The following is a 13716-nucleotide window of genomic DNA, read 5'->3' on the forward strand; positions in this document are numbered from 1 at the left end:
TTTAAAATAATCGGTCGAAAACAGGTTTAAAAAAACTACTTAAAAAACGACGTACTTAAAACTATAAGCATATACAAAAAATATATAACTAACATAAATACAATTTAATTACAAAAGCATGCAACTAACCTAAAAATAATTTAAATCAAGAATCATCCGTTGATAATATTATCAACAATCAGAACACAAAGCGCATGCGTGAATTTTCAACGCCAGTTACGGTAACGCTAATGCGTGAATTTATCTACGCCAGTTGGGGTAACGCTATGCAGATTAGAAATTCTTAATTTCCTTTATTCTGTGTTATTTTAATTCAAAAGTACTTCAGAATGAATCTGAAAAATCGATTCATTAACAATGTTTAATTTTAAATGCATAAAACATTAAGAAAATAAACAGAATCGTTTGAAAGAATCGGCTGAAAAATGTTAACCTTAGCCTCATTACTGTTGAGGAAAAAAAACTGAAGCCTTACTCATTTGGCGTTGGGGAAAATGAAAAGAATTTTTGGTGGGAAAATTAGTTTTTAATTAATAATTAAAATTCTAATTAAAAATTCAAAAAAAGGGAGCCCAGGTGCACATTCCCGACCTCTAAGGTATACATGTACCAAATTTGGTAGTTGTAGGTCAAATGGCCTGGCCTGTAGAGCGCCAACACACACACACACACACACACACACACACACACACACACACACACACACACACACACACACACACACACACACCCCACACACACATTGAGCTTTATGTAAGTATAGATTAACTTTTGGCATGGATTTAGCATTTTTACGGAATCTATCGTGTCATTCTTGGCGAGTTATTTCGCGATTAATACCTTGTATGTGATTAGTAGTATCCGAAAATCGAATTTTTGCTTTAGACGCGTTTTTCTTAAGCGATTGAAACAGAAATTAAGACACATATCTATACTTGTATTAATAAAATACCATACCTAATTTGATATATTTAAATCATTTTATTTTTGAAATCTTGTTTGCATGTTTTTAAAAGTACTGACTGACGGACAGTCATTTGGCCTAGTTGGATTTGGCTCCCAATTCGAAAGGTATCTACACAACAGATGTTAAATCGGAGTACCGAATTTTTTCTCTCTAGTTTTCATCGTCTTATAATTATCGTCTTAACTTATATTCGAACAGCCGGACAGACAGACTTTCAGAACAGATTCCACTAAAAATTTGATAGAAATCTTCAAATTTGGATTAAAGACGTTATACCAAATTTTAACCGTCAAATCTTTTTTCATCAAATCATTGCTCGCTCTTAAACCATTCGTGAGATTCTTTCGTGAGAATCATTCGTGAGATTCTCATGAAAAACATAATATTTAACAGTATTCTTTGATTTAATTAGAGAAGAAAGTTATCTATTAAATGTGTTTATTTCTTCAATGTAAGCTATTACATCATACTGATAATACTTATGTATTTCCTGCTAAATGAAAAAATATAATTTTAACACTATGAATAAGAAAGAAAGCCAAAGTTTCTACAAATGAATGTTCTCTTCTCAAAACATTTTCGAACTCCGCTACGCCTTTATCTTGAAGAACAATAACTCTCCAACCGGAGTAATTTTTTTTCTTCTAAAACATCTCCATTTCTTCAGAGCAAGAATCTCTGTCATAAATATGAAGTCTTATTCCACTTTTCACTATTTGGCAACAAGGGATAATGGCCGTCCGTGTCGATGCTCTTTCATTTACACTTTCTCGTATTTACGACGAAACCGGTGCTGAGTCCTCGCCATGTTTATAACCTCTTCATGCAGAACTGCAGTATTTCAGGCGCAGCGTATCGTTTTTCACCTGTAATCGTTGCTCTTTTCCAAAGAAGTTCGGTCGTTACCCACCCTTTTGATCATTTCAATTTTCAGAATTTATGTACCTCTGCGAATGCCAATCCATCCCCGTTTTGTGCCTTTTTTATGATCGTCTGTAGCATATTTCCTGTGCCAAATGGCATTACTAGTTGTTACGGGAAGTGCGATGGGGACAGCTGCAAATTGCGGAAGAATGCATTTATGGAAGAAGTCTTCGTCATATGAAGCTTGTCGAAAATACCTCTGTGTCATATGCAGACACTTAATGAATTGGTATGGGATGGATTGTAAGATCCTATGAGTCGTGAATTTTGAATAATCTCTGATAAGCACTTTTGTGTATACAAATTTCTCAAACGACTGGGTCGATTTTTCTGGATCGATTGAAACTTTGGACTATTTTTTTAAGACAAGAGAAAGAATGTTGCTAATTCTTTAAAATATATGTCCATTAAATATTTAATTAATTAGAAATCAGCAGAAAATTGGCTGTTCTATTTGCAACTTCTTTATATTATATTATTTCACAAGAAATGTTTTATTCGAACATCTTTAAATTCAAATATACTATTTTGTCATATATTAATATATTTGTTATTTATTAATATTATTTTGTCAGAAATGTCAAATTTCTTTAAGTGTAATACTTTCTGCAATTGTGAGTAGTACACACACACACACACACACACACACAGAGAGAGAGAGAGAGAGAGACTAATTTTGCATATATTATTATTATGCCCACTATTTATTATATCTCACTACTTAATTAACTGTATAGGTCTTAGGTCTCCTGTATTTCCATATTTCCGTGTATTTGGTACTTACAATCAAAAACTTAACAAAACATTTTTTAAACAATTTTTTAGTTTATAAGTTATTTATTAGCTTCGAAATGTAATTTTACATAAAAACAGTAGTTGGTAAAGTGCTGTACTAGATAAATATTGATAGCATCTGTTCTATAAATTTAAATAAATTTCAAATTCGTTATTGGTGTGCATGATTTATTTTTTTCAACCAAAAGTAAAAATCTAATAGAATTTCCGAAATTGCATTTCATAAGACAGTCAATTTTTTTTTATAGCCCGTAGTTTTAAGATTCGGGGGAAGGGAAGAATAGTATGCCCCCGAGTTTGTCGCCAATATGGCAACCCATCGGAATGCTCTTCTAGCAACCCTAATGCTGTTTTGTTTACTACTTTTTGTAACGGTTGAGTTGTACATGAACTACAACTATATAATAAAAAATTTTAAATAAAAAATATTAAAAAAATATCGATTAAAGATTTTAATTTTGGTTTTTATTATAATTAAAAATTTATTAAATAAAGAAAGTTAAGCTTATAATTATGTTATTTTCTTCTTCCTTTTTTGAAATGTGAATACGAACAGAAAATATTTATTCTTTTGCAATTTTTAACTGTCAGTATGCTCTCTAAAAAATCGTCTGTATTCTCATTTTACGAAATCGGCTGCATTATCACTATAAAAGATAGCTGCAATGGAATTCTTCGCAGTTCTCGTAATTCTTTTGGTGCTCTAACGGTTGGTTACCTTAATAATTTGTTATGTCGGCAATTGTGCAAGAATGGATGTCGGGTAAATAGGATGTAAAACAGTTTTTTCGAACCTGCAGAATGGATGAAAGGTGAATGGAATATATATATATATATATATATATATATATATATATATATATATATATATATATATATATATATATATATATATATATATATATATATATATATATATATATATATATATATATATATATATATATATATATATATATATATATATACGAGATGATGAAGTTAGGAGAGGATGCTTGTTTGAAATTTTGTATGGAGAATGGTTTGATTGCATCTGTTCCTATAGCGTCCTTCATTATTTCTTTTCAATTGATTGTGAACTGTTCCTGTTATCCACACAGTCCTTATGTTCAATGTGCTAGCGAAGCTACTAGGTTGCCGCTCCCGCTGCTAGCAAAGCCGTAGGATGTTTTTTTAAGTTAAAAAATTCTGTCCGGTGCATGCGCAGTAAAAAAAAAAAAAAAAAAAAAAAAAAAACAATACTTATCAGCAAAAAGTTCTTATATGGCGGGAAATGGTAACCGTAACTCTTCCGCAGAAGTACTTCTTTATTTTGTCAGCCATCTTTATTGGCGACTTGGCATCGTTGGCGAAGCAAGGGGCACACTAAAATTCATTTTTTCCTAAGATTCATTGTAAATATAAGACTTGGTTTTTTTAGCCAAGTTACGACACTAAGTTGTAGGCCTTCAATATGCCAAATATATTACCAATTTGGCAAGTGATCTATTGAAAAAGTTTGAAGTGTTAATATAATCATCGTTAATATTAACCTAAATACCATCAAGCATTTTCATAGCTCAAAATAGGTGATTAAATATATGCTAAAATAAATTATGCTTTTCCGTTAGAGAGTCTCCAATAAAAATCCCTGGGAACAACTTTGATATACAGTGCCTTTTACCAAAAAAAAAAAAAAAAAAAAATTCAGCAAATTTTAGCGAAATGGTCTAATGTGGCAATAGCGTAGGGTTAGCAAAGGTATCACCGAAAACTAGCACTAACGGATTTACGCCAGCATTCATGCCTGGCGATAACAAAAATACCAAATAATGGTAAAAGTAAACAATTGGGTGCCCCTTCATTTTTTTGGCGATTCTTTTCACGCCAAGATTTTGGTCGGTAATCCAACAGCAACGTCTATGAAACAAAACATTATGGAAACCAAAAGTAGTGCTTCATCGCTGAAATTTGTTGCCAATCAAAGGGACACCCAAAACTACACTAGAATCCAAATAATATAATAAAATACTCACATAAAACACTGAGGAAGACATTGGTCCTTATGGGTCTCGATAACGCCTTGTGTTCTCCCACGCAACTGTAGATAGCACCATTGTCATCCAATTTAGGTGAGAGCGTTAAAGAGGTGGTTGTGGTTTTCAAACTGGAGCCAGCGTCTTCTTCTCGTAAAGGAGTGGTATCTGAAAATGGAATACAAAATAAAGTTTTTAATTCAACTCTGCAATAAATTTATAAAACCATCACACCAACAAGCATTAACATATCAAGAAGTTTTTACCTATAGTTATCGGATATCAAGGATATATTGATAATAATTAAAAGCTCATGCAGGTGAGTGCGCCATGAACAATTCAACTCTATTTCGAAAATTTTAACTTTAAATCGCTTGTTCTCGTTAATGCCGGGGTTTACACTCGGACAGTTATAAGACGACCAATAAGTAGATAGCACATGCGTAGAAAGGCTGAAAAATGCTATTCGGTCGATTGCAAGTACTACTTGTCCCGATGGGACAACAACATGCCGCTGCATTGTATTTTCTTTTCTTACTGCGCATGCGTTTGTAGAATTTCGCGTGGGTTTTTTTTTTGGAATGAAAAAATTGTTCATTTACCATCGATTAATTCCGAAATTTTTTGCTGTTTCTTTTTTCTGATGCGAGGTTGTGTTCCTTTTTCATTTTATTTGCCTTTTCTTTTTCTATAATTTTCCAAATTTAGGTATGTTGACCTTTTTTATCATTTTACCATGTTTCTTTGTATAAACATCCATCATTTTAATATGATACACAGTCTAAAAAAAAGGAATTTAGGGATGCCAAAATGGCAGTTTATAACCAAGCATGGAATGCCTGAATCTATCTTATGAAATTGTGGCAAACAAAATCGGTCCCTGTCTACGCATACGTTGCCTACTTGCCGTCTTATAACTGGCCGAGTGTAAACCCGCATAACTTTTGTAGGAACAGGTTGTGAGTAACGCAACTCATCATCGCAAGTCATTGTGGTTCACACGTAACTAAATATTATAAATAATTGTTAATGTTTTGTATTTGTTTAATTGTTATAATTGTTCATGTTTGTTTTTGAAGTAATTGCAGCAAAAATATTTTATATATTATTTTGTGTTAAATGAAACTGTTTTTCTGATGTTGCGTCTGGCAACGAGGATTATGTTGTAAAAATAAATAGAACGAGTGAGATGCTCGCTGTTACTTGGAATTGACGTAGTCTGAGTGTGATTTTAATTTCTTTAAAACAATTTCAAACGTTGGTCGTAATATCCTAAATAAGAAATGTTTATTTTATGCATCGAGCGTTTACAATCTGCACTTTGTATACCACAGAAAATATATATTTGAAAAAGTAATCATGCTTCACATAACAAAGAATAATCATGCTTCACATAACAAAGGGTGCCCATTCGATTGGCGACAATTTTCAGCGATGAAGCACTACTTCTGGTTTGCATAATGTCTTGTTTTTATTGGGTTACCGACTGAAAATTTTTATCATTGGCATCGATCTTGGGGTCAAAAAAGAAAGCCAAAAAATCAAGGGGCACCCAATTGTAAACTTTTACTCTTGTTTTATATGAATAATTTTCTTAAATTCTTTTTTAATTCCATATATTATAATTTGACAACTTCATTTTAAGTTTGTTTATTAGCATAAATTTTATATTCCTACTCAAAACAAATTCCTACTCAAGTCAGAAAAGATTGCAAGATATACAAAGTAATCATCTAAAACTTTTCCGCAATCGCAAGATTAATGGAAAAACTGTCATGCAAAACGAGAAAACCAGAAAATAACGTAAAATGTTATACCATCAAAATAAGCAAATCTATATCCAAAACACGTCTTCGTCGGCAAAAAAACTATATTTTAAACATTTTGGTCTGATGGCGCTCACAGTCAGAATCTGCGATCATGTCAAAAGCAGACAGCAAAGATGTGGCTCTCGAGTTAAGGAAAAACTTCTAAGAAAAGGGTTTTTATGTTGATATGCCTGACGAAAACCAAATTCGTTTTAAATTCATAGTTTTGAGTGGCCTGTCATAGTCAGGTGCACTGCTTGAAATATTGTATAGAAATTCCAGTAATTGTTTTGTTGGTATAACAATGAAGGATTTGTGGTCGACTTTCTTTGAAGGAATTGTAATCTTACGGTTTTGTCAGGAATTTGTTTTTCGAAAAGAAAAAAAAAACACATTAAAGAAGATTTGAATATCTGATCTGAAAAAGTGTAGCAGATGTTACGAGTTTTAGGTTTAATTTGTCTCTTTTTACATTATTATGGTACTTGTCGGTTGTAAAAGCATCAAGAAAAAATTTCGCCATTTTGGCGGTTTCAATCGTCGAACTACATAGCATATGATTATATAACTTGATACTTGAGTATATTTTTATAATTTGGGGAAATTTTTTGCGAGTTCGAAAAATTGTACAGACTAAGTCTATGGCAAAGGATGCCGACCTGCTCTGATTGGTTTAAGCCTTGGCATCTTTTTGGCAATGTTTTACTCTCATAATAGTGTAGTTTTCGCTTATTTGGCTTCAACTTTGTACCTTTCATTAGTTTTAAGGCAGATACGAGTGAATATCAACACGACCTAATTTTTATTAATATAATTGTTTTCTCTAAATATTATTAGTAATAGTACTAATACTAATTATTATTAATAATAATAAATATTACTAATAATACTAGTAATACAAGTAACTAATGTTGTTTATGCACAGAAGTAAAAAAACTATATGAAAGTAATTACTCAACATATGATGAAGCAATTAAACAATTCTTATTTTTCTATGATTTTCGTGCCTTTATTAGATAATTTATGCAGTCATTGAAACTTGTTGCTGAACGTTTGTTTCTTTCCCATCAAATACATACGGGGAGATGATTACTTAATGCACAAAACGTATAAATATGTAAGCTTTAATGGAAAATGTGATTTCGTAGCTAATTTTTTTAGTTATATCATATATTAAGAAGAAACACACACAAAAAATATTTTTAATAAATTGTAATTTTTATATTTCCTGAATTTAGGTTTCAGGATTTGATCTTTTCTGCTGTATATGTGTTCCAGATTAATATAACATGCAAACCGTAAAAAATAAGGGGAGATAAATTCCCAAATTTTATTTATTTTTATAAAAATATATTTCGGTATGGCATCTTTTTGGCAAAACAATGCCAAAAAGATGCCAAGGCTTAAACCAATCAGAGCACGTCGGTATCCTTTGCTATAGACTTAGTCTGTACAATTTGAGAAATCGCAAATTTTTTCTTGGAGCTTTATGGTTGCCGTTAAAACTGATTTGTGCCAATTTCTAGTTATTACAACTATAATTGTTTGTACACAAAAAACATTTAATATAATTGCATCACGCTTGTGTATAAACGCTATTATTAAAAGATTAAAATGAGTAGCTCTAAAATATATTTAAAAATGGTTTTAAAAAATCGGGTAACAGTAAATAAGGTGTACAGGATTAAGATCAGTATCACTAGAAAGTTATTGTTTTAAATTTAAAAGTGATAAAAACGAGATATTTATTAGTAAATGTTGAGAGATTGGCAATTCGGTGGCGATAATAAAGTTTTCTTTCTGTACATTTTGTATAAACAATAGACGCTTATTATCTTCTCGTAAATTAAAAGCGCACTCTTAGGTTGGCACATTTTGGTGAGTTTTGGCTGTTTTACCCTTAATTAATAAATACTAAACATGACTTTTGACACTAGAAGCACTTAATAAAATCCGTTAACAATAATTAAGTAGTTGTACAAGATTAAGGTAAAAGTGCACCCTGCTGCGCCAACAATGCCAAGTCGCCAATAAAGATGGCGGACAAAATAAACAAACACTTAGGCGGAACAGTTACGATTACCATTTCCCGCCATATAATTAGGACTTTTTACTGATAAATATCTTTTTTTTTCTTTCCATACTGCCCGGTCCTTCTACAGATGCCTTCGGCATCTGTAGAAGGCACCGGGCAGAATTTTTTAACTTAAAAAAACATCCTACGGCTTCGCTAGCAGCGGGAGCGGGAACCTAGTAGCTTCGCTAGTACATTGAACATAAGGACTGTGTGGATAACAGAAACACTACATAACCAAAAGAAAAGAAAGGAGGAACATTCTCCATACAAAATTTCATACAAACATCTTTTTCCCAACTTCATCAACTCGTAATATATATAACTCATCCTTAATCCATTCTATAGGTTCGAAATACTCCCGACATAACAAATTATGAAGAGAACCAACCGTTAGAACACTAAAAGAATTACGAGAACTGCGAAGAATTCCATTGCAGCTGTCTTTTAAAGTGAGAATGCAGACGATTTTTTAAAGCGCATACTGAGAATTAAAAATTGCAAAAGAATAAATATTTTCTGTTCGTTTTCACATTAAAAAAAAGAAAGAAGAAAATAACTTTTAATTTTAAGCTTAACTTTCTTTATTTAGTAAACTTTTAATTATAATAAAGAACAAAATTAAAATTTTTAATCGATATTTTTTAATATTTTTAATTTAACATTTTCCCTAATATTGTTGTAGTTTATGTACAAGTAAACAATTGAAAAAGTAGTAAACAAAACAGCATTAGGGTTGCTAGAAGAGCGATCCGATGGGTTGCAATATTGGCGACAAACTATTCTTCACTTTATCCAAAAGCAAATGTATGATATGTACCAATTTCAATAATCCTTATTTTGAAATAAGAAAACACAGTTTGAAACTATCAATAGCTTGAAATAGTTAAGCTCCGAGGATTCGTCAACAGAGTCATATATTATAACAGATGCGTTTGTTTTGGTTAGTCCCCTTCTAACATATGTTGCTGAAGCATGGGCAATGAATGAGAAATATAAAGAGACTTTAGCTATATTTGTAAGAGGAATTTAAAGAAGCATGTTTGGTGGAATTAAGTGTGCTAATTAATGGAGAAGAAGAATCAACTCGGAAATTTACAAACTATTTAAAGAGCCAAATGTTATTAAATTGATAGCAATACAAAGGATTACATAAATGGGCAGGACACTGGATAAGATTGCATGCCACTAAAAAGATTTTTTTGACTACACCATTTGGTAACCAGAAAAAGAGTAAAACCAAAACTTAGGTAGATTGAGTGCCTGGAAAAAGACATGAAAACTATTAAAGTGACAAATTTGACAACTTTAACCAAGAACAGGATGGCATAGAATGGAATTTCGAGGAAGTCGTCGTGCCAGTAAAGAAAAAGAAGTATTAATTTTGTGTCAAAAGGAATACCAAGCGATCAAATCGAAAATGCATGTTCAACTTCCCTTCTTATATGACGAAGCTAAATACAAAACGCACACAATTGTGAGAGTATACTAAGAAATTTGGATGAAAATTCTGAAACAATTTTTTTTTCTGAGTCTTGGAAAAGTTAAAGCAATTAATAAGAATGTGAGTTTCTGAAAAGCGATTACCTGTTTGATAAAAACTTAATAAATCATTTAACTCTTTTGTTTCCCCTTTTTAATAATATGCTGTCCTTAATTTTGGTAAGTTGTTCTTTCGTTTAAAAAAAAATCACAGATCGCGAAGGATTGCATTAAAATTGAAGCCAAAGAGATTTATTTCTCTATATTCCTGTATGTTATCGCACAAGTTCTCGGATAAAATGAGAATTTAATATTAGGTATCCATCCCTGCTGAAATTAAATCTGCATTTTTGCAGTGTATGCTTAAATTTACTTCGAAATAAAGAAAAAAAGTATAAGCTTTCAATTTTCGTTTTGATCTAAAGGATAAAATATAATTTGATTTTCTTTACAACCTAAACCAGTACTAGTGTAGATAATTTTTGTGTTCTGATATATTTTCAATTATTATTTCTGTTTCAGTATCGTGTTAGAAGTAGAAAATAACATAGATTTAGGAAGTTCTGAGCGTGGAAAGCTATTAAAGTGTCGAATTTTTTGAAGATCGCATTATATTTTCTTGTTATTCTTAGTATATGAAAAAGCTAAAGAAAACCCAGACATCAAGAGAGGCGAATATATTGTTATGAATTTGCAACATTGTTTCCCTGCACAATTAGTTTTATAGTAAGGAAGTGAGATTCACAATCAGATTTAATGGATATGGAATAATTAGTAAACTCGGCAACTTAAATTTCGGCAATTTTGCGTCAGAAATGAAAAAATATTCAAGTATTTTGGCGCTATCTCTACTAATATTCGCATTCCGACAGTTGATCTAGAATATTTGACGACCTGCCACGTGACCTACAAAAAGCGGAAGTGGAAAGTGAAGACAGAGCTCGCCAGAAATAAATACTCCAAAGACAGATTTCGCTCAACTACTCCCATTTCTCGATTCGTCAATTAGTTGAGCTCATATGGACTATTTCTACTCACTATTCCTCTGTTCTGTGCGTTTCCATTTTTTTATAGATCCTGTGACAGAGCATCGGATATTCTAGAATAAATGCTGGAACTAGTCCTAATGGAGTTGCCGCCAATATTCTCGTATATTCTCCCATTTTTGTCGCCAAAGCCGCCTGACAAGTTTGTCGCTAAAGCTGGGCGGGGGGATAACTGTCTAGTATTCACTCAGAATTCGTTAGAATTATCTGTAAAATTCTCTTTCTTATCAGAAAAATAATTGCTCTGGAAAGCAATGCAACAAATCAATCCCTTTCTTAAAAAGTTATTTACAGATATATTATAAGTATACTCCACGGATCGTCCTTGAAATCGAATTCTGAAACCGCAGCTGTCCGGTTTTAAAGATGAAACTCTGTAACAAGGCCAACATATCTGTGATGATATAAGAAAAAAAAAAACACAAATGTCCATTTAAGAGTAGAGTTGTTGACTCTTATCCTCTAAGGCATAGCAGATATCAAGGTACTAGTAATTAAAAAAAAAATCATTACGTTCAGGCATTTATTCTTCTTATCTGTATACCATTTCTTCCATACTGAAGGAATGATAGGGAAATGAATATTTCAACTCAGCTGTATTTCTTTCCTTTTCTGCTTAGAAGTCCCATTTGTGACTTCTTTTGAGACTTTAATCTTTTTAAAAGTATATCCCTTGCCATTTCCAATCCTATATGTATATATTATTTTCAAAGATCGAAATTAGAGAATGTTAATATTAAACGATGAATGAGGATAATTTGATTGCTGTTCTTGAATGGAGATTACAATATTTACTAAAAAAATGGCACTTCACAGCAACATACACACAACTATAAAAATATGAAAAACGAACTGAGATAATCAAGCATTTATCTGGTAATAAATTGAGGTCCTGATTGGAGAACAGTTCCCGCCCTGCTGACCAGCGTCACTGTTGGACTCGACCAGAATTAGTGAACAGGACGCCAGACTCCATATAGGATGATAAGCAATGAAGAGTAGACGGCTTTTAAAATGAACTTTAACGAATGTGACGAACTGTGTTTTTATTCTCTATCTGGTGGCACCGCAGTGCCCCCTCCAAGTCGAGCAAAAACAGGCGGCACGGCCGTACCATCCTTTTCTCGAAGCAGTTCAGGCCATTTTCGACCTCCTATAACTTCGTTGTGGATTAAACTAGAAGCCTGAATTTTCAGTAACCAAGCAGGCGTTATATAAACACGGTATATTTCAAATTTCATTAAATTTGATCCAGTAGTTTAAGAATTATAACTAGTCAAAATTTGTGAATTTTGTCACTGACTGACTGACTGACTGACCGATCATCAAAACTCTAAGGCACTTCTAGCAGACATAGAAGCTTCAAATTTAGAATACAATTAGTGTTTAGTGTATAAATCAAGGAAAAACTAAAATATGCGTGGAATAATGGACGGGTCGATAAATTTTTCAAAGTTTCGAGCATTATCCATTTTGTCGGCAAATTCGTCGCCAAGTCGCCAAATGGTCGCCACCAAGCTCTGGGATCACTGGCTCGGCATCCGACAGCATCCAATACAGATTACTGTTTGGTCTTTCTTATGATGACACTATTCACGCTGCGAAGCAAAATAACAGGTTTGTAACAATATCTAATTGGAAATAATTCAATTGGAAGCTGCAAACGCAATGGGTGACTTTCAGAAAATCAATCTGGCAGAGGAATATAAATATAACTTGTAATATAAATATATATATTACAAAATATGTAATATAAATATATATACAAGTTATAATATATATGGTAGAAAAATATAAATTCTGGACAGCTTACATCGAATAAATGTCGACTTTGGAAGAATTAAAGCGCAGGAATCCCCAATTTGTGAATACAACAGACTAAGAAGCATTTACCGTCCAGACTTGTCAAAAATTGTAACATCAAAGCTTACGAGAAAAACCCATAGAGACAGGGAGTGGGCTTTGAGAAAAACTGTAGCTGAAGCTCAAGGAGTAGTACCGGAAAAGAAAAAGAGGAAGACTACATACAAAAATAAGAAAAGGACTATCTACAAAAAGAAATGAGATGCCATCAAAAACATAACTTGTAAAAAAACCCAAGTCTCGAAACTCAGTTCTTCTATCGTAAAAAGTTGTGAGATCCATGTAATACCAAGTCGGTCCATTCATTCAGTCCCTACTGAAGGGTCCTTCTGTCTTAAGTTATTACGTAATTAGCTAACCTAACAGCATCTTATAGTGACCATATCAATATTAAAAATCTTTTATGGTTTAAATAAATAGATTGACTTGGCCATCGCATGAAAACACAATGTATCTTTACATTAAATTAGATAACATTAACATATTATATTAAATTAGATTGTTCAGCGCGATTGCCAAGTCAATCTATTTATTTAAACCATAAAAGATTTTTAATATTGATATGGTCACTATAAGATGTTGTTAGGTTAGCTAATTACGTAATAACTTAAGACAGAAGGACCCTTCAGTAGGGACTGAATGAATGGACCGACTTGGTATTACATGAATCTCATAACTTTTTACGATAGAAGAACTGAGTTGCGAGACTTGGGTTTTTTTACAAGTTATGTTTTTGATGGCA

At 32.3% G+C, this 13716-nt stretch overlaps 1 protein-coding gene across 2 annotated transcripts in view; it reads right to left on the bottom strand.

Moving 5' to 3' along the window:
* The window catches only part of LOC129989305 (nephrin-like), an 827768-nt gene that overhangs the window by 250825 nt on the left and 563227 nt on the right, over positions 1-13716 (bottom strand). For both annotated transcript variants that reach the window (XM_056097747.1, XM_056097749.1), the window contains exon 6: positions 4702-4869. In XM_056097747.1, coding sequence (XP_055953722.1) covers positions 4702-4869 — 168 coding nt within the window. The remainder of the gene's footprint in view (positions 1-4701; positions 4870-13716) is intronic.

Source organism: Argiope bruennichi, chromosome 10 (assembly GCF_947563725.1).
Source record: "Argiope bruennichi chromosome 10, qqArgBrue1.1, whole genome shotgun sequence".
Classification (NCBI taxonomy): domain Eukaryota; kingdom Metazoa; phylum Arthropoda; class Arachnida; order Araneae; family Araneidae; genus Argiope; species Argiope bruennichi.